A 25973-nucleotide genomic window follows, 5' to 3' on the forward strand; every position below is an offset into this window, starting at 1 on the left:
TTGACCACACTGCTAAATAATACAGTGCAGTACAGCAATACAGCGTCAGCACTACCAAAGAATAAACCAAGGACATTTTCACACCTGTAGCTGTTTTCTGTAGTTCAAATCGGTTGCTGCTTTGTCGCATTGTACATTTGGTTCAGTTTGATTTCACATGGGAAAGAATTCAGATGAAACAAAATGTATCAACAAAATGTGGGCTGTGTGCCAAGTGGGAGCTGTCAGCCTGCTCACCGGTCAGGGTCACACAGATACCACCAGCTTGAAAATCACAGAAAGGAAATGTCTGTTTCAAGGTTTACTTTCTCACTTTATCATACAATTCGGCCAATCCAGTGTCCAACATGGGCATGGAGCGCCATCAGCAGCTTTGACATTTCTTCATTATTACACTGCTGTTTTGGGCTAGGCTCTGTACCAATATTTTGCCTTGTTGCTACATGTCAACAGGATTCCCTGACAATTGCTGGTTTCACACCTGATATTACTGAACAGATACAGTAGGATTATGAAAACCATCTTCCAGTAATCTTTGAAATGCTTCAGCCTGTCACCAAATACCCTCATAAACTTGCTTTAGTCTTTAGTGCTTTAGTGCATGCTCAAATAGTATTCAAAAAGGTCAATTAAAAAATAACTGATTCTAGAGGTGTTACCTGCTGCATTATCAGATGCATTATCAGCTGTAGACATAACTTGTGTTCACATGGACATCTTGTATCTTCTGCACACACTGCCAATGTCTGCCCTTATCACTGGCAAAATCAGCTCAACAAGCTTGGTGCAGCCTACCTAATATGGCTAAATTCATAGCATTTTCCGTGTGGATGCAGGTTTGCTCATGCCTCAGATGTGTGTTTAAATCTCTATGCTAATCCATGTTGGTCTCTTCGTGCTATAATACCCACTAGCAGTAACTTTGCCAGTTGGCTGGTAGGGTTGGTTTGTTTGTTCCAATTTTTCCAAAGAACCTCTCTGTGCACATATAGTCACAGGATACAGAGACATAATACCTTTAAGTTTCTTAGGTGTAAGCTACACTGGTGTTTTAAGAGTACAGTGGTAATAAGCCCAAGGCTTCAACTTGTCACAACAGCCTCATCAAGGTCACCTGCACCTCTCAGGTTGCACCTAATCCCTAGTTTGATGCTCATTTCTTTGTCTAAATACGTTCTGCTGCTATTGTCATTCAAATGTTATATGTATATAGATTTTATTCATATATTTGCATGTTCTAATGGTGCTGTTTATTATTTAAGATATGCCCTGTTTTCTATAATGTTATACATAGTGTTTTTTTTTTTTTTTTGCTATGACTGTGTCTTGTCACAGTGACCCACGTTGCCCACAGGGATCATTAAAGTTTCATGCTATGTTATTTTAAGACATTAGGAAGCTGCCAATGTCAACAATTCAGTGAGCCGTTTACTTTCAAAATGCAGTTTGTTCCAGAGTAAGTGTTCCTTGAAGTAAACTGTAAAAGTCAAACTAAGTTACATAATCGCATAAGTTTCAGTTACTTTTGATTGATGTAGCCTCCAAAATCCACAGAATTCACAGTGTAGTACATCTCTCCAAACTAAGGCTTATGGTCTCAAAAGGGCCAACGCTGCCATTTAAACAGTTTTCCATTCTGCAAAACAACCCTTGACAACTTAGCCTAAGGCAACTCTAGCAACTCTGTTTCAGGAGGTGCTGGCAGATGAACCATTATCCTTGGACATATTCCCAAAAGAGTGGGAGATCCCTTCTGACTTTGGCATTGTGTAATTTCAGTTCCATTGAATTTTCATTCACTCTCCCATTGTTCCGAAAGCCAGTGGTAGAGGAAGAGTCGGCAGGGTTTAATTCCAAAGAACCTCTACAAGCAGCTGATTTTGCTGAGTAGCACCTTCAACCGGAGGGAATCAATTAGTCAGTAAGTCAGCTGGAACAAAAATCTGCACAGTCATGGCACAGGACTGGACACCAGAGGCAATTCACTGACCACAGCGATGACAAAATGAGGAACCAGCAAGACGGTGACCTTTGACAGATTTTGCAACGACTGGTGAATCTGCCACTATTCACCACTTCTCTCCTGTAGGATCTACCTCTGCCAAACTAACGTCTGCCTCACTCGAGCGTACAGAAGATGCTAGCGGATGATCCCGAGGCATTCCTTGGCATCTTCAAGGGGTTTGTAGATACTCCCTCACATCTTCAAACGATCTAGAGGCATTGGTTGTCGTCTTCAAGGGGTCAGCAGTTGCGTGTGGCATGAATAGTAGACCTTTTACCTGCTTCCGGGGAGCAAACACCAAAGCTGTTTGTCTGATGTTGGTGGGACAGTCACTTTGGTTCCATAACATTGTCCTGAGGGGAGGTGGCAGCCCCTTCTCCAATCAGCTTCATTACTCATGTAGGCAAGTAGGGCTGGAGCAATAAATCGATAAATGCAATATATCGCGATACTTCCTCTTGTGAGACGTTGTTGATACACCTGAGCCCAGTATCGATATTATTATTGAATGTACTGGCACTCCATTTGTTTTGAGTTTTCAACTTCATTTGCACAAAAGGCATATTTTAGATCCTGCGAGGCACCTTTGTTCCCTGCCTTTGGATATTTTAACTGTGACAGTTCTGTCATGTACATGCTGCAGTTGCTGTGCACATTAAAACACTGAAAAACATGACTGATTCCTGCTGGAAAATTATTTTGCCTTTTCTGTGGTGTTTTTTCTTCTTCAGTTACAGATACTGTGATATGTCATAGCCGATTAACTTAAATGTATTGCATATCACAGAATCGCTTGTATTGTGATAAAATTGTTACCATGGGTAAAACATCTTGGAATTACCCAGTTATTCCAACCCCTAGTGGGCACTGTTTCAGCTTGGTATTTCAACTCCAGAGGATTTTTTAATAAGGTGTCTTTTCTTTTCTGTCTTTTATCCTTGAGACCAGAGGATCTCAAATTGGGAGGTGCCGGAGGGTAATAAACAAGAATTTCATGAAGAATTAGGAACTGTTTTTTTTTTTTTAATAGTTATCAAAAGGAAACATGCTGCCGAAAAGTCCAAATATGTGTCATTTGGTTAAAGAGATAGTTCTAGGGAATTTCACAAACCAAGAGGCAGCTCTTTTTATGCATTGTATGCAGTTTGAGGTTAGGTCATACCGCAATGTTAGGCTCTTCTAGCACAGTTGTTGGATGTCTGTGGGATCAAATAGCACTTGATCCTACAGACACTGAGGAATTGAGCTAAGCAAATGGGTGCACCATTTTGAAAGAGTTGCCCAGGGTAAAGCCCTCAGTCTCAAACTTTGAAAACCTCTCTTCCAGACTGATGTGTGGAAAAAGAGGGCTTAGAGGAGCAGAAGATGAGAAGTAGAAGAGATACATGTTACGTGTTGAACTTAAGCCATTCCTATTGAAGTGATGACAAATAATGACTGACTGAAGAGGGTTCAGTGTCTGGTTCAAGCACACATTGACAGTCCTGTTATGGGGATTACGCTGATGATCTTACAATTAGGGGATCGTCTGACTAATTACTATGCCACTCTGCTCCCCTCAGATCTTCACAAAGACTTTTGATAAACTTTTGTCAAGTTCTGTAACCTGACTGGATGCTCACTGATGTGCAACTTAGTTTTCAAGCTGCCTATGGTTGGACCCCTTCAATATTTAAGATACTGAATAATATCATAATGGTTCTTAACAAAGGAAGTCCATGTGACTGTGATTATTGACACTGCAAAGGCTCTTTACTCTGTGAAGCATCTTAACCTACTGACAGGATTCACTGACCTGGGATTTGCAAAGGACGTTCTGGCCTTTTTCAGGAGCTACAGTAATGGTCTGAGAAAGTACAGCGTGTCCCCAGGTTTCCATTCACAGGTTGATCAGATACCTGGTGAAAACCTAGTGTCAAAATGTACAATGATTGTATAAACACCGGAACATTCGTAGCACATTCTCCTTCTTTATTCCATTTTCCATCCGCACTTAGGTTAACTTTGAAAAAATGATATTTATGTTGTTATTGCCTTGTGTCATATTACCTTTAAAGACCTCTTTGTATTAGAGCTGTTGAGAATTTTTATCACACATATTCTCTAAAATATGAACTATTTCCTTGATTTGGATTCCTTGATTGTGACAAAAAAAGAAATTTTTATTTGAGGTTGTGGACACAGTAGGATGATGTTTTGTAGATGTGTTAGGTAACTGATATTAAAATAGCTGCCCTGGGGAGTGATGAGCTGCTTAGGCCTCATGTGACACTGAGCAAATAAGACATTGAAATACAATCTGTTGACTGGCTCGCATTAATTTGATCCTCTGCACAGTGAGATTATACTCTGTCTCCACTCTTGACTTATTAGCAGTAAAGTATTCCCTCTTGAATGGGTTGATGCATGGAGGGTTTTTGTTTTGTTTTGTTGTTCTGCCCCAATATTCTACCTAAACCAGCTGAAGCCATTCAAATTTCAGTCTCACAATCATGTTAACATAGAGTTGTTAAACTGAAGTTAATAACATTAATAGAATTTTAGTATATACATAAATATTAACATACATTTATATTCCTTTTGATGTTTTTTTTGTGCTTGTGTCAGGCACAACATGCAAGCACAAACAAGTGCACATAATTTACATGTTGCAAATGAGTCAAAGCTAAGAGGCTTCAAACAGCACTAATGGTCTTACCAGAGCTTTACAGCACTGACACCTGGCCCACTAAGGGACTTACTCTGCTCTGAGAGTGTAACACTGACAGTTGTACAGCTTTCATTCAGCTACTACATACATGACCCTGCACCTGATACGGCAAAAGCTGGCAGCGAGCCAAAACAATGGATTATTGCAGCACAAAGTATAGCCTGGTACCTAACTACTGTCATTTCAGAGTGTACAAGTGGATTCCTGTTGCTGATAAGGGTCATGCTGACATATTTGCCTACTTCAAACACGTTGGTCATCTACCCTCTAATCTGTCACAGTTATCTACTTATCGTTATCCACAACAATAAGGCACAGATCTTCAGTCCAAAGAAGGAAGTTGCTTTGGGTTACTATGTAAAGCAGCTCCAGTTTATGCCTCAGATGCAATCAAATTACAGTTCCTCTTGCTTGAAATTGAACAAGTTAATGAGTAGTTATATAACAAAAATGAGAGGGAATGAAATGATTAAATGTTCCCAAGTGACTGACTTCCCCAAAATGTGCTCCTATCAAGACAAGTTAGCTCAGCAAAAGCCTCTGTGACTCCAAACTGGCCAATGAGGGAGGTTAATTACACCAACAATATTTTAGTTCTAATTATGAATGTTTTACTGAGAATGATTCCTGCGTATTTTAGTGTGTATACAATATGCAGAGAGGAGTTTAAGTCAATCGAAACGGAATAGAAAATAGAAGTTGTTGCTCTATGTACCTTTTGTCATAACAACCCATCTGACTTTTCAACATTTCCTTGACTGGTATTTGGGTAAGGTATGGGCACTTAAAATTCTTCCGTTGTCCTATAGTTATCAACCAAGGAATAGTAATTTTGCTGTCAAAATTTTAGACACCACCCACTAAAACTCAGACAGCAAATGTCATTAGTAAATCAAGTAAATATTGAGTTATCAGGTAGCAAAGTTGCATTCTGTTGTTTATTTCGTATTTGTTTCCCTTACAAAAAACATGAAACAACAACATGATAAAGCACCGTATAAAAATTTTATTCATCTCATAAGTGGAATTCATCCAGACCTGCTTCTATACCATCTACTGATAACAACAGCAACAATACAGAGGCACAATAGCCGCACATCTCATTCAATGCTGGCCAGCATGTAGAAGGCAGACTGGTGATCTTCAACCCAACTGCAATTTTTTTTGCGCAGCTTTCTTAAGATGTACCAGGAAACACAGTGGGGCACAATCAATAAATAGTTTAAAAAAAAAAAAAAAGAAAAGGAAAAAGAAAAAGAATCAGGTCTGGAGTTTCCCAAAGCATTTTTTGCTGCATAATCACCAATATTAGCTGATTCTGTATTGTCACAGCCAGAGATGTGATGTGTACAGTAGACCCACCAAGTAGCAGAAAAATAGACCATGATGCTGCTCATTTATTATCTTGCTCAATGCTGTTTTATGTAGATACTACAAAATTATTCATCTAGAATATTTAAGAACTGTCTGTATACTATTGCAGGAGGATGAAGAAAAGAAAACTGGTGTTTGGCCTACTGCCTACTGTATATCACCATGAAATCTTAGCTGAATGAGCAACAAAGCACCCCTTCCCTTCAATGATTAGCCTACAATACAAAAATAAACACAGATAATGAACAAATTAAAACATGATTTAGAACCAAAGTCAACACAGTGTCGGATGCTCATGTCTCAGACATGACAGCAACAATAAGAGCATCAATATGTGGACAAAGGTGTGCAAGAACCAACCCCTGACAGAGGTCAAGCCCTGTTTACCTGAGTGACCTACTGTAGAATGAACACCTTGCCATGAAAACAGACTACAGCCATGCCCTCCCATCCTCAGAAACCCAGAAAGTTCTGTGGAAGTGACATGGCAAAGTCGAGATCAACCAGGACCCCAGCCTTGCGCTTCTATTTTATTTTTCGTTCCCTGGTACCCTTTAATGGACCAGAGGTGACACCGTTACAAACATTACCCATCTGAATGTTAGAGGTGACCAGTGCTGAAGTCCAGAATGAGCGTTTTGGCTGGCCTGCCATGAACAAAAACAAAAACAAAAACAAACAAACAAACAAACAAACAAAAAACATGACCATAACCAAAATTGTCTATACACATTTATCACCTTACCCATTTTCAATGCTGTTTTGAACAGAATCAGAGACTGTGGGAAACATTCAATATGAATCGCAAGGGCAAACTTAGAGCTTTGAAAAGGACCATACCAGTGATTTTGAATGTTTGGCCCATTTACTCCTGTTTACCCACAATTTACATTGCAGTAAACCGTTTTGCAAATCATGCATGGACACTAAACATTTCACAGAATGTAATAAAAAATACTCCATTTTAAATTTGAATATTTTGTTGAAACAGCCAACTTGTAATGATCTGCTTCTGCAGCTAATAAAGTGGTCGCCATTCATAAACCACAGACATGATAATTTCCTGTGTAAAGCAAACATTTCCCCAGAGACTATTTTCCTTGGTGGAGGGAGCGTTTCACTCCGCCCAATTTCAAGTCATCAAAACACAGCAGTGCTGCTGCTTTTAGGGAAAACTAATGTGGACGACTTTATTATGGTGATGGAATACTAGTGTGAAGAAAATCTGAAGTCTCTGAGGTATTAACATTTTGCAGATATTACACTAAACATGCAGAATAACTGGTATGGTCTTATTTTACACTTCACTCACTTATACACTGAATCTTTCTTGTCTTCATTTTATTTTCATCTGTTTGGTGGCCTCACACGTGTGTTGCGCAGCCACGTGAGAATAATGTTGAGTTCCAGGTAATGTTCAGCTTTTCACCCATCCAAGGAGTTTGGATTTTGCTCTGATGTGATTGGCCTACAGTCTGAAAAATATATGGTGATCGGCAGGGACAAAGGTGTCCGAGGCCTTACAACATTATTGTTATTGTCAAGTAAAGCTGTGAGTGATCCTGCATTCAGACTGCAAGCAACATAATCAACAAGTCCCTGGAAGTTTATACATTTCCTTTAGAGCTGAGTGATCAGGGAGACTCAAACATTTCACGGCTGTCAGCAGCCAATGAAATTTCCAAAGACGACTTCCTTGTTTTGTTACTGATGTGAGTTTATTTCATGAACAATGGTTATGCTTCTTGGTTATGCTTCTCAAGTGTGAAATGGACAAAGAACTGAATCCAGCCTTTCAAAGCTTCTTAGTTCTCTGTCACTACCAGAAAAAAAAATGTAAAAAAAAAAAATGTTGTAAATGGGAGCTCAAGAATCATTTTAAAGAGATCTTTTTCTGTTCCTTTTTGATTAAGGCTGTTTAATTAACAATTACAGGATGGCAATGTTGACGTTAAAAAAATCATGTTACAAAAGACAATACACAAACAGCAAAACTACATTATTTGCCTGTTGAAAATTTGTAGCCGCAGTCACAGACACATTTGGAGCAAGTGACACCAAGTTGCTTGCAGTGTGAACGCCCTGTTGTCGATTTATCCACCAATAACACATTTTACTGGCATTTGGCTCTTGGCAGGTAGGATATTCGGATCAGGTGATGACAACACCACACTTCTTACCACCTATCACCGCCAGTCCCTCGAAGTTCTATGAAGAGATTTTTCTACTTGTGGGGTCCACGGCATCACTCACAGGGTCAAACAGTGGTCAAATGGGCTTTACACGTAGCTGATGCATTGCACTTGTATTATTCCATACTGTAGATGAATTGCAGTCCCATGCTCTTTAGTCCCTACACGTTGTAGGTGTAGTCTGTCAAGTAGTCTTTCAGTCTGTTGGGTAATGGCAGCTCTTGGACCTGCCTGGTAGTCTTGTTGATGGCGATGCGGCAGAGGTGCTGCAGGGAAGGGATGGCAGTATAGACGGGCTTGGTCAGGAGCAGCTGTACCGTCCCATTGGGGGGCGCCGAGGGCTGAGAGTTTGACGCCCCTTTCTCAGTGGTCCTGGACAGCTGGACGTAGTGCTCCACCAGGTGAACCACGCTGTCAAACTGCTTCAGCTTGGGCTTCACCAGCACCACAGAGTCCAGCTTGAACTTGCCATGCTTGTACTCTATACGTAGGTTTGTGGGGCCTGCAGATGTCATGGCGGAGATGGTGAAGAGGTAGTCCCTCTGGGAGCTGTCGCGGACCAGGAAGGTGCCCTCCGAAGCATCCTGGAGAATCTCTTTGGCTTCGTTGGCAGTCAGGCTGCCCCAGTACCAGCCTGTTCCACAGAGACACCAAGCAGGAATGAACGAAGTGTGAGGGAATGCTTAAACCAACACTGCCAAAACGAAAATTACAAGAAATGCATATACACCACATACAACTGAAACACAGCAGCTCCTGGTGATGGAGACATGAGCTTTTGAAATGAGTGAATTAGCCATGTTTTCATCAGCTGCATTAAGGCAAGGCAAAACAAAACAAAAAACAAACAAACAAAAAACAAGGAAATGGAACAAGCCTTTCAAGAACTGACTGAAACCTAGAAATGGCTTTTCAAGAATTAATCAGTTGTACTGACTAAAACTCATGCAACCACAAAGGCCCCCTTTTTCTGTGGGAGACACCAAGAATGATGTTTCGGAGAGATCATGGTGTACAGTTATTTTACAAATTAGATTTCCAAACATCAAAGCCACTTTTGAACTGTTGCAGAATGAAACTCAATTTGTTCAATTGATCATAGACAGTTTATATTATTAATTCAACAAATGAAACTTTTGTGTTACACTAAGGGATTTTATTCAGTTTTGTGGTTTCCATTCAACTTTGCTACATCTGTAGATCATAACACTGAAAAAAAAAAATACACTTGAACAAAACCCAGTTCATTAACCTCCCTCTGATATACAGACAGATAGACAAGAAGGCAGAAAAGTTTCACAGATCTTTTCCACACTGTCAGCAATAAAATTAAACAGAAACACTGAATGCTTCAGTTTTTGGGATTTTTTTTTTTTGGCATTAAATTGTCATTTTTCCAAAATCCAAATTGGGGACATTTATGGAATCGTCAAAATATATATTCACATACACTTTTAGAACGTGAAGGTGAAATTGTCAGCTGAAGTGCAAGGCAGCAGTGGTTGTGTGGTTGCCTCCTCTGGCCTCAAAACAGCCTCACCCTGACAGTGAAATGGCCCAGACTCTGCTGCAGCACGTCTCATCGAATCACAACTGCAGTCTGCTCTCAAGACCGGGTTACACCACCACTACATCACTGAGCACTTTTCAAGGCAAGCCTCGAGAAAAGACTCTTACATGACTGTGGCAATTACAGTCAAATTCAAAGACTGTGTCAAATTCATAAGTTTACAAACTTTCACATCTACATATTTTTGGCAGCTCAACCGATAGAAAAAATATCTTTCATTTTGTAGGTCCATAAGCTGAAAGAATTTAAGAATGTGAGATATTTATGCATATGTGCATATTGTATTTGTTTCCAATAAAATATTAGTAAGTTCCAAAATATTTATGCACACACACACACCCACACACTGAATCTTCAATGTGACTGACTGAGATGGGAAATACGATGAAACCACAAGGCCCTACCTGTGTTTTTCAAGTCTTTCATGGCTAATGCAATGCGGCTCTCGTCCGATTCTGCAACCCTAGAATCGCTGTCGGCTCTTCTGTCGCTCTCGATGGCTTCTGTAGACTCAGATGACTGGCAGGTCATTGGAGAACTACCTTCAGCCTAATTGTAGGCCCACAGCAGAGACATGGGACAGGGTCTGTAGCAGCCAGACGCTTCACGGTGCTGGACGGGGAGGCACTGCTTGCCTCTGGATCTGCAAACTTCTTAGATGCTGTCCTGCAAAATCGACAAATCAAATTAGGTTTGATTCTTCTAGGCAACGGCTAGAGCCATCTATGGAGTGGCTTCAACCAGCAAAATATTCTTCTAATCTATTATTATCATTGTCATAAATTATCTTCTGTATTATGATCATCATCACTATTCAGGCATATTTGGTTTGACTCGTCTAGCCCCACACCTTTTACTCTGTCACGCAGAAGTTCATTCAGACTTAAGAGTGAAAAGAATGGCAATTTCACAAAATCACGTTCATACGCAAAAAAGCACGACTTGGGAACCTATTACACATCGAAGGGGGTCTCTTGGAAAATTCAGAAAACCTATGACGAACAAAGCCGCAATTTTTTACAATACCATCTCAACTTATAAAACGAGTTTACTGTGCCCGATGCACGCTCTTCGGCGTTAGAGTACCGTACAATCAACCAGCGAAAAATGTCAAAACCTTGTCATTTTATTGAATTGAGCGCTGCTTAACCGATCACATATAGAGACAATTTAAGATAATACCAAAAATAATACTTGAAATATATTAACCAACCTCTATGGGTTTGAATATATGCCGATAAAGAGGTAACATTAAATCGACAGATTTTTTTTAATACAGGCTGGTGTACCTTACCACCTTACCTTTCTCTCCATGCCAGAGTAAACGGAATGTACAGGGAACTAACTCACTGGATACCGCATGCCATCAAAGGTGATGCAGAGGCGGATATTCTCTACTTATCATCACATGTGCAATTACAATAAACCTATATGATATATTTTTATTCACTGACATAGCACACATTCACAACTATATACCTGAATGGGTCCAGTGTTGCTAGCCTAAAAGCTAGCTAGCCCGGTGCGTTGGCTTTGGAAAAGCGAAGCCAGTTTCCTCGGTTTTCAACACTCCATATCAGCTGCACTGCCTGAATGAAGCGGCTCCTCTCACGGATAATTCTGCTAGCTCGTTCGCTCCTTTAACTCGGTCAGGGTGTACAAGACGGAGATGGAGGCTCAACCGTCGACGGTGTTTCTCCAGCTTCGCCTCACTCACTTAGTGTATGTGTCAGGTTAAGCTTTATCCGAGCGTCGACCTCCTGCTGAAAGCCATTTACTCCCATAGTATCCGTCACTCTGCTGGCAACACGCGCGTATACGGATAACCAATAACCAATATAACCAGTATGTGTGCCATTAACACAAAAGAAGCATTTCCAGGAACTTTCCAGGAATCGTATCACGTGGTGTACAGCGGAGCGATTTAAGGTAGTCTGAGCTGACACGCGCTGTTCTCCTCGCCCGCTCCGCGAGCGCGCGTGTGTGCGTGCGTCTCCCTCTCCCTTCCCTCCTCTCTTGCTGTCTTCACGTGCTGTAGGAATTTAGTAAATGTCATGATCAACGAGTCGAGCGAGATTGACTAGTCGAAATAGGATATGTGGTAAATATGACTTAGAACGTCGAAATGTCAGTGCTGCTTGTGTTACTGACTCATGTTCTCTTTTTCTCCTATACCACCTTGACTTATCTCTCTTGTAACACCCTGCTTAACACCACTAAAGACACTTTGTCATTATGTCGGACGTATTTACTGATTTGCAGCTAGGATCTTACTAGGAGCACATGAAGGCAGCACCAGTCCCTCCGTTCCAATGGCAAAAAACATCAAAAATGCTGCCCTTTCATACAAATACAGTTTAGTTCTATTCAAGTCAGTTTAAATTATGAGTGCACGTGTACCTTATGTCTACTATGACAGCGTGCATAAATGCATGATACATAAGATTAGTGTTAATAGATAAGCTGCCGCTATGCAGAGCGTAGAGAATACAGTGAGAGAGACGATGAATAGCATATGACATTTTTTTGTTTAGACTGCGCCATAGTTTTTAAAGAATGCTGTATAGTGTTAGAAATCGCCCCGGCCAAATGTAATGACACCGGAGAAAAGAACAGAACATACTGTAATACCAGGGTATACTAGCGATATGAGGTGCCAGCAGGCCATCTGGCGGACAGAGGAATGAAGTGCATCACGATGAGTCCGATAGGTGGCAGCACCGATTCCGAGCACCACAAATCTTACCAGCGAAGAAGAAATTAAGCGCGGGTTATTTGCTTATTTGACTGGCTGTGTTAACTGCTACGAGTTTAACATCAATTCAGCTTCAATACTGGCGAGCTGTTTCTCATGCCTCGTTTAACAGCCTGGGTGAGTGCGTTCATATATCCTTTCACTTAATGCGACTTGGCGTTATTTACCACAAGTTTGCTAAGTTGGTAAAGCTAACAGCTACCAGTTTAAGCGTAGGTTAAGTTAACGCACCTCCTAGCCTACTTTGGCCAGCTTCCACTGTCTCCTCTTGTAATGGAAAGCTAGACCAATTTTCCTTCGCTTCCTTTCTGTTCGGCAGTAGTTCGTACCTGACAAATGATGACTTTGAACCTTTTATTCATCGATAGAATGCTCCACTCTTTAGTATGGCATACGTTCAACACACTAAATCAGTGATAAATGTCGATAAGCCAGAGCATTTTGGGTTGCCTGGATTTTTGAATGACCTTTTGCCATACAACAACACAGCATGCTGTATTTGTGTTGCTTGTATTCCTAATTTAACACTAGCATGACTCCTGTTTATGTAATCTACAAATTTTACTGCTGGTGACGCCGAAGCTTGTTGACAGCTGGTATCCGTGTGTTAAAGCAGACATTACAGTGGCAACACAGGGCAGATATTGTTAACCCTTTGCCATGCCGGCCCTTTCTAAGACCCATATTGGTGAGGGGGCAGGGGTTCAGGGGGAAGTAAAAAGTGGTAAACATCACCTGAAGGCAGGCAACCTGAGGATTCATTTGATTCATCTGTGTGTAAAGTTATTCTAGTCATAAATCTGTAGTTCATATTGTGTTTTGGTTGGGCTCCTACTTATTTTTAAAATTTATTTATAATCTATATGGGGTAGAACACCATGACTGGGGTATGTGATAGCCGTTCCCATGCTCAGTTATGTGTCATAAATTGTTGCCGCAGTTTTTATAGCATTCCTTTCACATATTTGGTGCAAAATTTAATCATGCAACTGATGCAACTCCAAGACTGTTAAGGCCCCAGTCTGCACAAATACACCATTTTACAACAGGCCAAAAGAACACATTTGGACTGCATGGTTTGTGGCCCAAACTGCATGGCATTCGAATAAGGTGGGCATCTCTGCAAAGGGGAGAGCCGTGGCTGCCCAGAGAACCCATTTTTATCCAGAAATCTGGAGTTCAAAGCTCAAGGGACTTCTTTGAAAATGGACATGCCAGTTTTTCCCTGGCCAAAATTTAGTCGAACTTTGCAGCAATATTTAGCTCATCTACCATAGCCTAGAATAACATACTGAGCCCTCTACAACCTCTGAAACACAGTACGTCAGCAGGGCCCATGGCCCATCAGAACCTTAAGGGGTTAACTCAGGTAGCCCACTTACTAAATAGTCACATATTCTAATTCATAGTGAGGAAGACATGGAGTCTGCGGAGAACCGTTTTGCCCACTTGTTGCAGCCCATCCGTGAGCTGACCAAAAACTGGGACATCGATGTGGCTTCTGAGTTAAACGACTACCTGGAGGAGGTAATGACTTCCCTGTGTTTCTTGTTCATGATGAATGCACGGCAGACTTCTCAGGCCTTTTCAGAAACTGAGGTCCAGGATACTGTGACAAATTACAGATGGACCTACTGAATGGGTAGGGCTACATGATATGGAAAAAATTTCATACCTTGATATTTATGTCAAATATCTCAATAGTGATATGACTATGGCCTCACACTTACTGGAAATTTTAAGTGTTGCAACAGTGAACGTTAAGCATTCTTCAAAAAACAGCATGACAACACCAACTTGATACAGAAAATGCAGTTACTTCACAAAGTATTGGCTTGATCAGAACAGACCAATCAGTGTCTTAGGTTAACTGCTAACCCTAAATTTGATATCATCCATATCATTGCCTTTTTAGATATTAATATCTTGCCTGTTCATAATGATATGACAACAACATACTGTTCAGACCTACCCATGGAAAGGTTTTTGTGATGGTGATACAAAATCACAAGGTGATGTTTATTGTTCCTCTGAGAATACTGCATCTGCCAATACAGGACCATCAGGGGCAGTGTTTTACATGACTATAATTGTGTGTAATAGTATTGTGCTTTAGTTTTCTAATCATCAGAAAATACTCCTGTCCTCCTGCCCTCATAGCTGGATGAGATGTGCATCACATTTGATGGAGGGAGGATCAAGCTGAACTTTATAGAAGCAGCACTTCTTATCCAAGGTTCAACATGCATCTACAGCAAGAAGGTTGGTATACAACATGAAATAAAAGTCATTTTATCTAAACCTTAAAAGCCTCGTGCCCAGTGTCACTGCCATATTGTCTCTGTTTCAGGTGGAGCTCTTGCACAGTCTAGTCTACCAAACCCTGGACTACATCAACGACAGAAACAAGAAGTAAGCTCCTGGTCTCCTCAAATCAATATGTGGCCCATCATAGGAAAGATGGCTCATATTAGAATGTCTTCATATTTCATACTTGATCAGCCAAAACATATAATACAAGCTGCATTATCTAAAGGTTGACAGTGGTATGTGAAGTTTCATGTGTCACTGAATTCATTAATGTCTTCTTTATTTTGGACAGGCGTGATAAACAGGCAGCCTCTCAAGACAATGATGAGGAGGGAGCATCAAGCAGCCATGATGCAGATAATGGTGCTGTGGTAAGAAACACAAACATCGCTGTCTAAAGCGAAACCAAAAGATTGGCCATAAAACACTTTGAAGTAGAGGATGCAAAGTAATGTGCAGATCCATCCTGAGTTGGGGATTTGGGGAGTTTCCGGACACAATCACAAATTACTGAAAAGAGAACAATGTCCGCCCACTCTAAATCAAAGCTCTTGCACGATATTTATTGTGCAGTGTTTTGATTACCACAGTGTATATAGGTCTGTGTGTATAGCCCATCTTACCTTAACATTGGATTTTGCCTGATGAAGACCATATTGGTTGAAATGTTTGCCAAAACAACTTTTCTAGGTGCATTTTGTTGTTTGTCAGTGTATTTTTGTTACCATAGACTTTAAGTCACATTCAAACTGCTGCAACATTGGACTTGTATAGCAGAAAATGCCCCTCCTTAATTCCTGTGTTTTTGTCTTACCTGCTCTCATTCTTTTTTTGTTAGAATGACCCACCTCTAAAATGACATGAACAGACTACTAGATCATATTTGTGAGATAGCACTTCATGGGGCTATGAAAGATGATGAAATTGTGGTTCAGGTATTTATGTAGATATGAAAACTCGCTGTGTTCTATTGACTTCTGTTGTTGTGGCTGTCCTTTCTTCCTTTGACGGTCACCAGTGCAAGAAAAAGATCTGTTCTGTACAGTGTGAAAATAAAATCCACATGGATTTTCTGACCACTCATAGTCTGGGTGCATTGCTGCATATTATCTATGTATTGCATAAAGGATAATATATGAATGGAGCTCAAATCAGAATAATCTAAAAAAAGGGGAAAAAAAATCAGATTCCATGAACAAACAAAACAGACTTTGGCCACCTTGACCTGTAGTGTGAGACATGCTGCAGCAGGCTTGCTAGCTTCTACACTTTTATGTTCACCTTTGAAAGCAACATATCACACTCCTTCTCTAGGGGTTGATGAAAGACATTTCTATGAAATCACTTTCTGAAGAAGTAGATGAGGCGTGTTGAGGGAAAGTGGGTACACCAGAAAAGTGAATTATGTGAGTGGAACGAATTGGCCTTAGGGCTGGGCAATATGAACAAAATGAAATATTGCAATATTTTTGACCGAGTACCACTGTATTGTAGGGATTACTACTGGTGCTTTCATAAAATATTTATGAAAGAGATTTTTGATAATCAATCATTAGTAATTTGGATATTATGATCAAGCTGCTAGAAACAAATAATAGAATGACTAGAACAGTCTGATAAGCTAAAAAACGCCCTCCCTTTACTGTAATGCAGCCTTTAAAACCAGGAAAAGGCATCACTTATGCCAAATCTCAACATGATATCTAAAATCCCAGATGATATCTAGTCTCAAGTCACGATCAGTATTATTGATACAGCATTGATATATTGCCCAACCCTAATTGAATTTCAGCAGCTGATGTATCATGGAGTCCTCTGTTTCCTTTCAGTTTTTGTGTCAGGACACTGTCTCAGAGAGTTCACAGGAGGCTGATTCCAGCACGGTCAGTGAATACCTGCAAACAAATTAAAATATTTAGAGTAAAGTTGAATCAACTTTAGAATAGCTTATTGTGACCATGTAATTGGTATAGACTAATTGTGTCTACCTTTTTAAATCTCTCATTGGCCTGCATGGGACTGATTGCAATGTCAACTGTGTGTTGTTTAGTCGGTGCATTTGGCGCATCTCCCTCCTGAGTCTCTCATTCTTCCTGAGACCCACGAGAAGCAGAAACTGCCCCTCATCAGGTGAGTGTCAGGTAGCTCAGCATTAAGGAAAACACACTAACCTTGTGAATCCCAGGAGCCGAACAAAATTCATTTCAGTTTTCCTTAACAAGTTTTTTTTTTTGTCTAATTTATTTAATTATTATGATTTTTTTAAAATATATATTTTGGGGCAATTTTGTGACAATTTTGTATTTTATTTATTTATTTGAATTTATTTTGTAATTATAAATACAGTTCTCATTAATTTCCACAAATTTTAATTTAATTTTAGTTAAATTAGTTCTGCTCATTTTTTTTTTTTTTTTTTACCAATTTGTTATGTTTTTTTCTTTTTTTTTTTTTTTTTTTTTTTTTTTTTGGCTAATTTGCCTATCACTTTTCCCCAATGTTTTTGAAAGGAGCCAAGTGAATTTGCTCTGGTTCTACAGTGTAACTTTCAGTTTACACTGTGAAATTGAATGAAATTCTACAGCTCTTAATTTTTTATATTGTGGGACACTGTCATCTAAATGGTGAGTGGGTGTAGACATAGTCCTATAAAAACAGAAACTCAAGCACTGCATGACAGTGATTTAAGTGGGAAACTTACATCACAAGACATGAAAGTAACTCCCATGTCTGGCAACACATTTTGGAGCTCCTAACACTGCACAGTTAGGACTTGAAGCAAGAGAGAAAAGGGGGCAACAGTTCTTAGACCTCAGCTATTTTGTGTCCCTTTTTGTAAATTGTTCCTTACAGCCTTGAATCAAGAACTTTTAGTGTGGCTATTAATTGGATTGTAAGTCCAAACTTGCAAATACACTAATGCTCACAATTTTTGTTGTGTGCTGCAGCCTGAAAGGCGAGATACTGGGGAGTCACAAGGACTTCCGGATCAACACCTTCATCCCAGGTGCTCAGGATCTAATTCTCCTCATCCTGGGTTCAGCTTGCTCCAACTTACTTGGGAACAGTCAGTGCACTGATTGCTCCAACTTACTTGGGAACAGTCAGTGCACTGATTGCTCCAACTTACTTGGGAACAGTCAGTGCACTGATGCCCCGGCTGGCATCCCCATGCCTGAGCAGCAAGGTAGGTCAGCAGAAACACTGACGTGTCACTTGTTAACATGACAGATTGATACCATCTTATGTTAAAGAATTGTACAAAGTGTTTAGGAGATTGTCCCTGTGACTGCTGTATCTTATGTGCAGTTATTCATAGTAAATGTACTTTGCCAGCATGCTTTTGGCTCACAGCAGTGTTAAGTTTTGGTTGTTGATCAGCAAAAGCCACAACTTCAGGTGTCACAGCAGCCTGAATGAATGTAAAACAAAATTTACTGCACCTGTTAATGTAGTTGACTAAGCCACCCAGATATTAAATCAAACTTGAATTTTGGAAGGGTGTTGGTTGTGTAGTTACCTGGTTGTTATGACCACTTCATAAATAATGATGGGACAACATTCAATAACTTTCTGAGTTTTATTCTTAGTTCCATGGACAATTGTAGAGTGCCTCCATAGTTGAGGTTCCTTCTGCTGTGGGTGAGTCTTAAAGGAGTATTGAACTTTGGTCGAGTGATGACTGGTACAGTTCCCTGGATGTGATGAGTCCACATGGTGGTGAATTCTCCTCATTAGTTGCTCTTTGCTCCTCTGGACTGCTAATCCACAATTCTGGACTTCTGTCTCCATTCACTTCCATAGTGTAGCAAAATTGGTCCCAAAAACACACTTTTTAGCACATAAAGCAGTGCCAGTAAAGTGGATTATGCCAATATAAAAACACAACAAGTCTTCTTGGAGAAAATAAAATTGGATTATAATCTTGCACCTTATAGCACTTTCACAAATTATTTTAAGTACATGTGGGGAAAAAGTGGATACTGGGAGTTATTTTTTCTTTCTTTCTTTTCTTTTTTTCATAATACACATTGTTGGTGTTTCTTTATGGGCTAAAAGTGTTATTGTGGAAGCTGTAGAGAATACAGCAGTCCAGGGGAGCACAGAACGACTAATGAGATTTCACCACCATTTAGGCTCATATCACCACTTACAACCCAACACTCTACCAAAGTTCAGTTTTGTTTTAACATAAATACCACAGGAAATTGAATGCTGTAGAAATAAAGTTATCATGGGATATCGATTGCTCTTAAATGTGTCATTGTGGGTCATTCTTGGGTTTGAAGTGTGAAACTTACTTGTGCCTTTGGTTATCACAACCAGGTAACTATACAACCCACCACTCTACCAAAGTTCAGTGTTGCTTTAATATTTCATCTCAAGGCGAAGTTGAACAATGAGACAGTCTACTAAAAACTTTGATTTCCTTGACGTAAATGCAGTATTTGATTGAGGGTGTAAATGTAAGCAGGTATTTTGTCACTTGCAATCTGTAGACAGGGCTAAGGCCATTTTCCGTTTGAATGTAGCCTTATCTTCAACTTGTGTTTCTGTCCAGATGCAGTACCTGAAGCTGCAGCGGATGCTGGAGTTGCTGTGGCCAATGATGATGAGGGGGGAATTGATGAGGGAGAGGAAAACTTCCTTCCTATAGAGGACAACGGTATGGAGATGGACCATGAACCAGAAGAGCATATTGAAAGACACCAGGTAAATATACTCATGTGATACAAAAGAACATATATCACAAAAACCTAGGTTCATAAGTTTAAAATTGGAGACAAATGCAAGGTATCCTGAAAAGAATAAAAATGTAAAAAATAAATGATCTAAATTTAAGGCCCTAGAAAACATGAAAATGTATGTAATCCGGTGAGTTGAAAACATTGTTTTGTCATCATGATGGCTTTGTGCATCCTATGTGCTGCGTTACAATGTTCAATGAGAAATGGGCTGCTTTTGCCATGTGGGTTTGTTCATTTTGCTTTTTAAATAGGGTTTAAATCTGGTTCCAGGTGGCAATAAAATTATAATGAAAAGCTCAAATTTAGAATTCTGAAACCTTGAGAGATGTTAGAATCCATGATGTTTGTTTTTGGTCTCTCCCAGGCCCCTAGTGAAGGCAGGATGCTTCGAGAGAGACGGGACATCGAGCATGACAAACAGCGGAGGGAGGAGGAGAAAACACATGCTGTAAGCCAGTGTCTCTAATAGAGTCAGATAATAACCACTTGCCAAGCTTGTAAAAACCTCGTTTTGGTGGATAAATCAGTAAGGGTCTGGTTGGTAACCTCTTGAGATGATTTTGAGATGATATTTTAGCACTGAAAACGTGTAGGGTGGCGCATTTCTCTGAAGCATGTTTATAAATTTGATAAGTTTCATTCATTCATTATTTGCCAGTAAAATTAATACGATTTTTTTTTTTTTTTTTTTTTTTTTTTTAGTTGCCAGCTTCTGTCAGGTGACACAAAATGTTAATAGCAGATGCTGGTTTCTAATTTTCTCTGTATCAAACACAAACAATGAAGAAACTGTTGGAACTCCTTATAGTTGTTTTCTCGTTTGATTTCAGGCAAATGTGTGGAGGTTACATGATCCCTATGCCATATTTGGGGAGGACAAGTCACTTAAAACCGGTAAGGAACCACTGCTCACAGCTATCCCTTCTTTATAAAAGCACACAGTAATAATCAGCACACATTCACTGTCGTACACTGTCTCTTGACCTGCTAGGAAAATGCTACAAGGTTCCTGAGGGCCTGGATGATGGAGGAAAGAGGAAACGGAAACGCCCTTCTTCACTTCAAGACTTCAGGAGCTGGTTCACTGGAATATGTAAGGGACTGTGTACAGTGTGTTTAAATTTCTTAGTAGTCTCTGTGTGGTTAGACTGGTTGTGTTGTGATGTTTTTGTCCTGACAAACTTGTTTTCCTTTGTGGCAGTTGATCCCCCTGAGCACAAGTTAAAAAATGGGCCCACTTTTACAGGTAATGACTTTGTCACATGCTGTACTATAATACTACTACAAAAAACAATACATTTTACTTGTATTTCCTGATTAAGTAATATATGTAAAATAAAATATAAGGAGGCAATAAGAGAGGAAACACATGGGTGAAAAGAAAATACGCAGATCCAAACACTTGCCAGGTGCCCAAGCACGAAGTGGTAGCAAGTTGAGAAGATAGTACCCACACAATCATCCATGCAAGTATTATGTATTTATATATATATAGAAGTACAGCTAACACTATTCGATACATCTGACCATTTCTTTTGCAGACCTGAACTACATTTATTTGAGTACAATGAAAGACAAGTTGAAGAGTCGCAAGAGGATCTTAAGAAAAGAGGTAAGGGAGTGAATAAGTACTTTATATACAAGGTGTCTGCAGATAAGACTTAAAATGTCTTAAATTCAATTAAAAATAAAATCAGTTTGTTACAGGACCTCTTTGCTATCTAACCCAAAGGATGCTGATATAATTACAGATCATATAATCAATAGCTTGCCATACACCTATCTAAAATTTACCTCTGCCTTGGACCAGCTATACAGCTCTTACCTTTATACCTGCCTGCCCATTTGAATACAAAAAAAATAATTTGTCAAAAAAATATCAACTTTACTTAAATATTTTTCTTCAAAAGCATTAAATGAAACTCTGATGCCTGTATGGAGGATCTGTGGTTCTGTATATTGTTGGATGAGCGAGTTAATAATGTGGCCTTCACCTTTTCAGGGTGTGGTTATTTCTGATGAGGAGCTGCAGAGGACGTTGCTGCAGCCAGAGGAGCAGAGGGAGCAGGAGCTCTGCCACCCAGACCTGCAAGGTGACCTGCCACCCACCTCCCATGATGCTGGGAGCCATGTTCAGCCCTCAGGATTCCAGCTGTATACGTTGTTGGCAAAATGATGGCAATTCAAATATTAAGCTACCACAGTGGCATAAATAATAATAGAAATATGAAATTTGGAAGTATCCTGAAACAAAGGGGAAGATAAGAAAATGGGATTCTGGAGTTTGCTGCCATTCATTTTGATGATATTAGCTCCTAGCCTATATATCCTTAACATAGGTTTTACTGTTGCTGCACCCGCTGACCTAGTGGTGTATAAGAAGAATTGAGTAACTGCTTATGTGTTAATGTATGAACACCAGTTGTTCATTTGTTAACATGGTTAATGTGTATAACTCTTTGATAAAGGTCCAGAGGCAGACAACTCAGACAATGAGCATGAACCCTTTCCAGACGACATTCCAGCAGAGTTTGGTGGTGGACAAGACTTTATATCGCCAGGTAAAAATACACATACTGTCTCAAGCCTTTTATTCTTCAGAACTGGGTCCATCTGCTCCATCTGTCACACTGTCTCAGTCTTATTGTGCCCGGAAAGCATCACTGCAGCGCCATTCATTTTCCATGAGCAGAAAAATATTGTGACTGATCGGCCTGTTTTCTTGTTGTGGCTGAATTTGTGGGTGACATCACTCATCCGCAGCTAAACCCATATAAGCATTGCTATTTGTGGCATCCAGTCTGTCACTGCAGCAGCACTGGTGATAATAATAATAACAATAACATAGCAACCAGACAGCTCAAATTGGCCTCTTGACAGTAGCGCAGCCACGTGATTGGTAGCGACCTGAATGTAGGGTCAGTCTCCTTTACTGGCTTCCTGCACATAGCATGCATGTTGATAATAAAGTGATAAATAACAATGCATTAAATGGCTTTGGTCCACAAAATATTATTATTATTATTAATGAACCTTCTCTGACAGTGTATAGGTCTGTTCCCCATATTCAAAGGCAGGGCCTATTCCTGAAAGGGTTGCCGTTTTAGTAAAAGCTCCCTGCCAAGATGACATTTACATTGTTTATGTTTACATTGTATCCTTTAACTTAATTTCCCTTTTCTCACTTTGATCCTTTGATCTCCTTTTGCTATTACGCTATTAAGTTAGTTCCCATGAAGTGATTTTCTGTTTGCTATGAATTTACCTGACATGGGGCATGCCAATTGTCATCACAGCATCTTGTATCATCAGATTTCTAGTAAGGTGTGTTTGATCATAGTTTTTTTTTTTCTGTGTTCTTGGTGATTCCAGAAGCCCAGAAAGATGAACTGAGCTATGAAGATCTTGTCAAGAAAAGTGTGGTATGCATTCTATGTGCACTGTCTTTATTCACTGTGTACTTAATACATTTCCTCCAGTTTAGGAGTTGTGATCTTGTGATGAAGCCAGATTTGATTTAGACAATTTAGAAACACAGTCAACATTTCTTCATGTCATGGTAAAGAAAATACTATTTTTCTTTGTCACATAGTTACTCGTAGTTATCAAAATGTGTTTGTCCTCAGGGTAGCTTTGCTGTGACTTGGTTTTCTGCCACGTGAGGTCACAAGTAGCTTTAAAAACTGTAATTTTATGGTAGCTTTCCCCAAAACAGCCAAGTCTAACTGCTTTTTGTTAAAACTCTTTCAGGAGCAGTTCCTGGTGAACTCACGGGGTTACGCCCAAGAAACAGCGCTGTCTCGAAGAGTCAAAGACTGGGAGGACAAGATCCGTCCTGAACTGGCACTGCAGGTACGGCACTGAGGCTGATTTTACCAAATACTGTGTATCTCCAGTGCCCTGTCTTTTCAAATAATGATGCAGTTTCTCAGCTTTGTGTATGTATGCTATCTGAGGAGGCTTTATTTTAGCTGTGTTTTTATTAATATTTAACTGGGTGTGTATAGTTTCTTTGTTTAGGTGCAAAAATTTCATCTACATCGGTTCATTTCCAGTTGCTGCTTATTCCTAATCAGAGCTCTAGGGGACTGGAGTCTCTCCCAGCATACATTAGGTTAATTCTCTGCCTCTTTTAACACTAAAACGTTAATGAGGCTAGAATTGGCTTGCCTTCTACTGTGTTATTAACTTGCATGCTAAAATTTAAATTTTGAATAAAAGTGTGGGCATTTTTTATTTAGCCTTTCAGTTATAGTCTGTTATAAATCGCAGTCTTTTTGTTTGCCAATTTTTGTATTACTATACTGATCCTGATCCAGTATTTTAAGTTAGTAATTATTTATTTTTTAATTTTTTATTTATTACAGGTGGGAAAAAATGTTGGTGCTTAGAATGCAAGTTGGTTTACAATAAATGTTAAAAGCTCAATGTAAATTTGATTGACATGCTCCTGATCATTGTCTTTTTCAGTATGATTCAGCTTGTGAATTGTATCAGAAGATTCCTTTAGTATACAATAAATTTGATGTGTTGTAAATAAATTGCCACAGTAGTCACTGTAAAAGCGACTTTGACGTCTGACTGTAACTGTAGCATCTAAATATAGAACTGCTTCATCTCTAGATGAAAGTAGGAATTTCTGACTTTGCAGCGTAACTTTGCTTGTCTGTTCAATTTATGTCAGCAACAACATAGTAACCTGGAAGGAAATGAATGCAAGAAAGGGGATGGCTGTTAATCAGACTGTGTACTCTCTAAATATAATCAGTAAATAGGAACGCTGACTGTTCCTTCTGTCACCTGCTATCTGTCTCCAGGAGGAGCGCCCGGCTTTTGATATCCACGACTATGGGGACAGGATCGTCGGGGCTTTGAATACTGTGGGCAACAGGAGGTCCTTTGCCTCAATCGTCCACGGCTTGGACAACTTCGAAGCTTGCAAGTACATGCTGGCATCACTGCAACTGGTAAACACATTATTCATATAACAACCTTCTGGCAAACTAAATGTATTTATTACATTTAGATTGTAGCTTTTTACATATGGAGGAAAACAATCCATATGTAATAATCAGAGTAAGAGACTTCTTACTCTGTTCGTTTTAACTGAGTGTTAAGTTGCCATACAGATTGCCTGTTTGTCTCTGGTGTCTCCCAGGCCAATGACTACACAGTGGAGATCGACAGTGTTGAAGGGCTGGAGGAGAGCCTTGACACCATGGGACTGACACTGCTTAGTACACACAGGGCCACGGAGCGCTTCAAAACCCTCAAGGCCTCAGCATCATAGGGGTACCAGGACTTGGCTTCCAGATAACAATTTAAAAAGTGGAACCTTTGATTATTATATGTATATTTTTTGTGTTGGTAAGGTGGAAAAAAGAATTATGTGCAACATTGCTTTGTCTTTTCATTTATACCTCCAGTCTATTTTGTGTTTATGTGCTGTAGTTGTATTGCAGTCCAATGGGGCAGAGGTAATATAACATTTTGAGTGATATTTTACTTAGGTAAAACATTTTATTTTTGACAGCTGACCTTCATGAATATTAACCAAGCTGCCCTCAGGGATTATCTCTTTACTCCTCTTTCTCTAGACTTCCTGGCATTTCTTTATTTCAGCATACTGAATATTAATATTATGAGGGCTCATTTTCCTGTAAATCTGTGAATTTGTACTTGCTCTTCAAAGTGACACCAATGTGTGCTAACTGAAATATTATGACCTGTACAATCTCGCACTATTATCAGTTCACTGTACACTGCCAGTGATTCAGTAACGCTGTTCATCCATTCATTCCTCTTATGGTTTGTATTAATGCTCTCTGATGAGACAATTTAGTGGACTTGTCACCCAGAGGTAACTATACAACCCAACACACCACCAAAGTTTAATTTTGTTGTATGTACATGAAAATATCAAGGTGTTTTATAAAAAAAAAAAAAAAAAAGTAAAAATTGGCTATTTGCAGTCATTTTTGCAGTATCAACATGGCTCTAATATTCAAATTCAGTTTTAAATTCAAAACCTTAAATTCAACCTTTCTGATTTGGTGCTCAAGTATCAGATAGGAGAGCACAAGTAGCTAATATGAAGACGACTCATAACGCTGTATGCAGCACTCCCATGAGGGTCCCGATGTAATATTCCATGACCTAAAAATATTCTTTGTGGTTAATTTTTTATCAGTCATAATAAATTAATATGTGAAGAAATTAGTTCTTAAATACTTTCTGTTACTTGTATATTCCCTGACTCCTGGATTACACATGAGAATTACTTGAGATTATTGGAATTCCATGAGCAAA

General features: G+C 39.6%; 2 protein-coding genes across 2 annotated transcripts; one reads left to right on the forward strand and one right to left on the reverse strand.

Annotated features, from left to right (window-relative positions):
* Nucleotides 1–5701: 5701 nt before the first annotated feature.
* On the reverse strand, nucleotides 5702–11826 carry socs2 (suppressor of cytokine signaling 2). Its single transcript, XM_030046059.1, has 3 exons — nucleotides 11331–11826; nucleotides 10256–10517; nucleotides 5702–8915 (listed from the first exon to the last, which is right to left on the reverse strand). The coding sequence occupies exons 2-3, from the start codon at nucleotides 10380–10382 to the stop codon at nucleotides 8443–8445; spliced, it is 600 nt and encodes a 199-aa protein (XP_029901919.1). The 5' UTR covers nucleotides 10383–10517; nucleotides 11331–11826; the 3' UTR covers nucleotides 5702–8442.
* Nucleotides 11827–12598: 772 nt separating this feature from the next.
* ncaph2 (non-SMC condensin II complex, subunit H2) lies at nucleotides 12599–25686 on the forward strand. The gene is made up of 20 exons (XM_030046090.1): nucleotides 12599–12723; nucleotides 14016–14133; nucleotides 14767–14868; nucleotides 14957–15018; nucleotides 15209–15287; nucleotides 16746–16799; nucleotides 16967–17046; nucleotides 17865–18103; nucleotides 19478–19629; nucleotides 20029–20112; nucleotides 20495–20558; nucleotides 20656–20757; nucleotides 20866–20910; nucleotides 21206–21276; nucleotides 21667–21757; nucleotides 22133–22225; nucleotides 23037–23086; nucleotides 23415–23516; nucleotides 24482–24631; nucleotides 24823–25686. Exons 2-20 carry the CDS (start codon nucleotides 14026–14028, stop codon nucleotides 24952–24954), a joined length of 1860 nt encoding a protein of 619 aa, XP_029901950.1. The 5' UTR covers nucleotides 12599–12723; nucleotides 14016–14025; the 3' UTR covers nucleotides 24955–25686.
* The last annotated feature ends 287 nt before the right edge of the window (nucleotides 25687–25973 follow it).

Source organism: Myripristis murdjan, chromosome 23 (genome assembly GCF_902150065.1).
Source record: "Myripristis murdjan chromosome 23, fMyrMur1.1, whole genome shotgun sequence".
NCBI classification, from domain to species: domain Eukaryota; kingdom Metazoa; phylum Chordata; class Actinopteri; order Holocentriformes; family Holocentridae; genus Myripristis; species Myripristis murdjan.

Coding starts and splice junctions, on each gene's coding strand:
- socs2 (XM_030046059.1), bottom strand. CDS start 10,382: ATGACCTGCCAGTCATCTGAGTCTACAGAAGCCATCGAGAGCGACAGA. Junction 8,916..10,255: donor GAAAGACTTGAAAAACACAG/GTAGGGCCTTGT, acceptor TCTGTGGAACAG/GCTGGTACTGGGGCAGCCTG.
- ncaph2 (XM_030046090.1), top strand. CDS start 14,026: ATGGAGTCTGCGGAGAACCGTTTTGCCCACTTGTTGCAGCCCATCCGT. Junction 20,559..20,655: donor GGACAAGTCACTTAAAACCG/GTAAGGAACCAC, acceptor TTGACCTGCTAG/GAAAATGCTACAAGGTTCCT. Junction 21,758..22,132: donor CTGCCACCCAGACCTGCAAG/GTGACCTGCCAC, acceptor TCTTTGATAAAG/GTCCAGAGGCAGACAACTCA.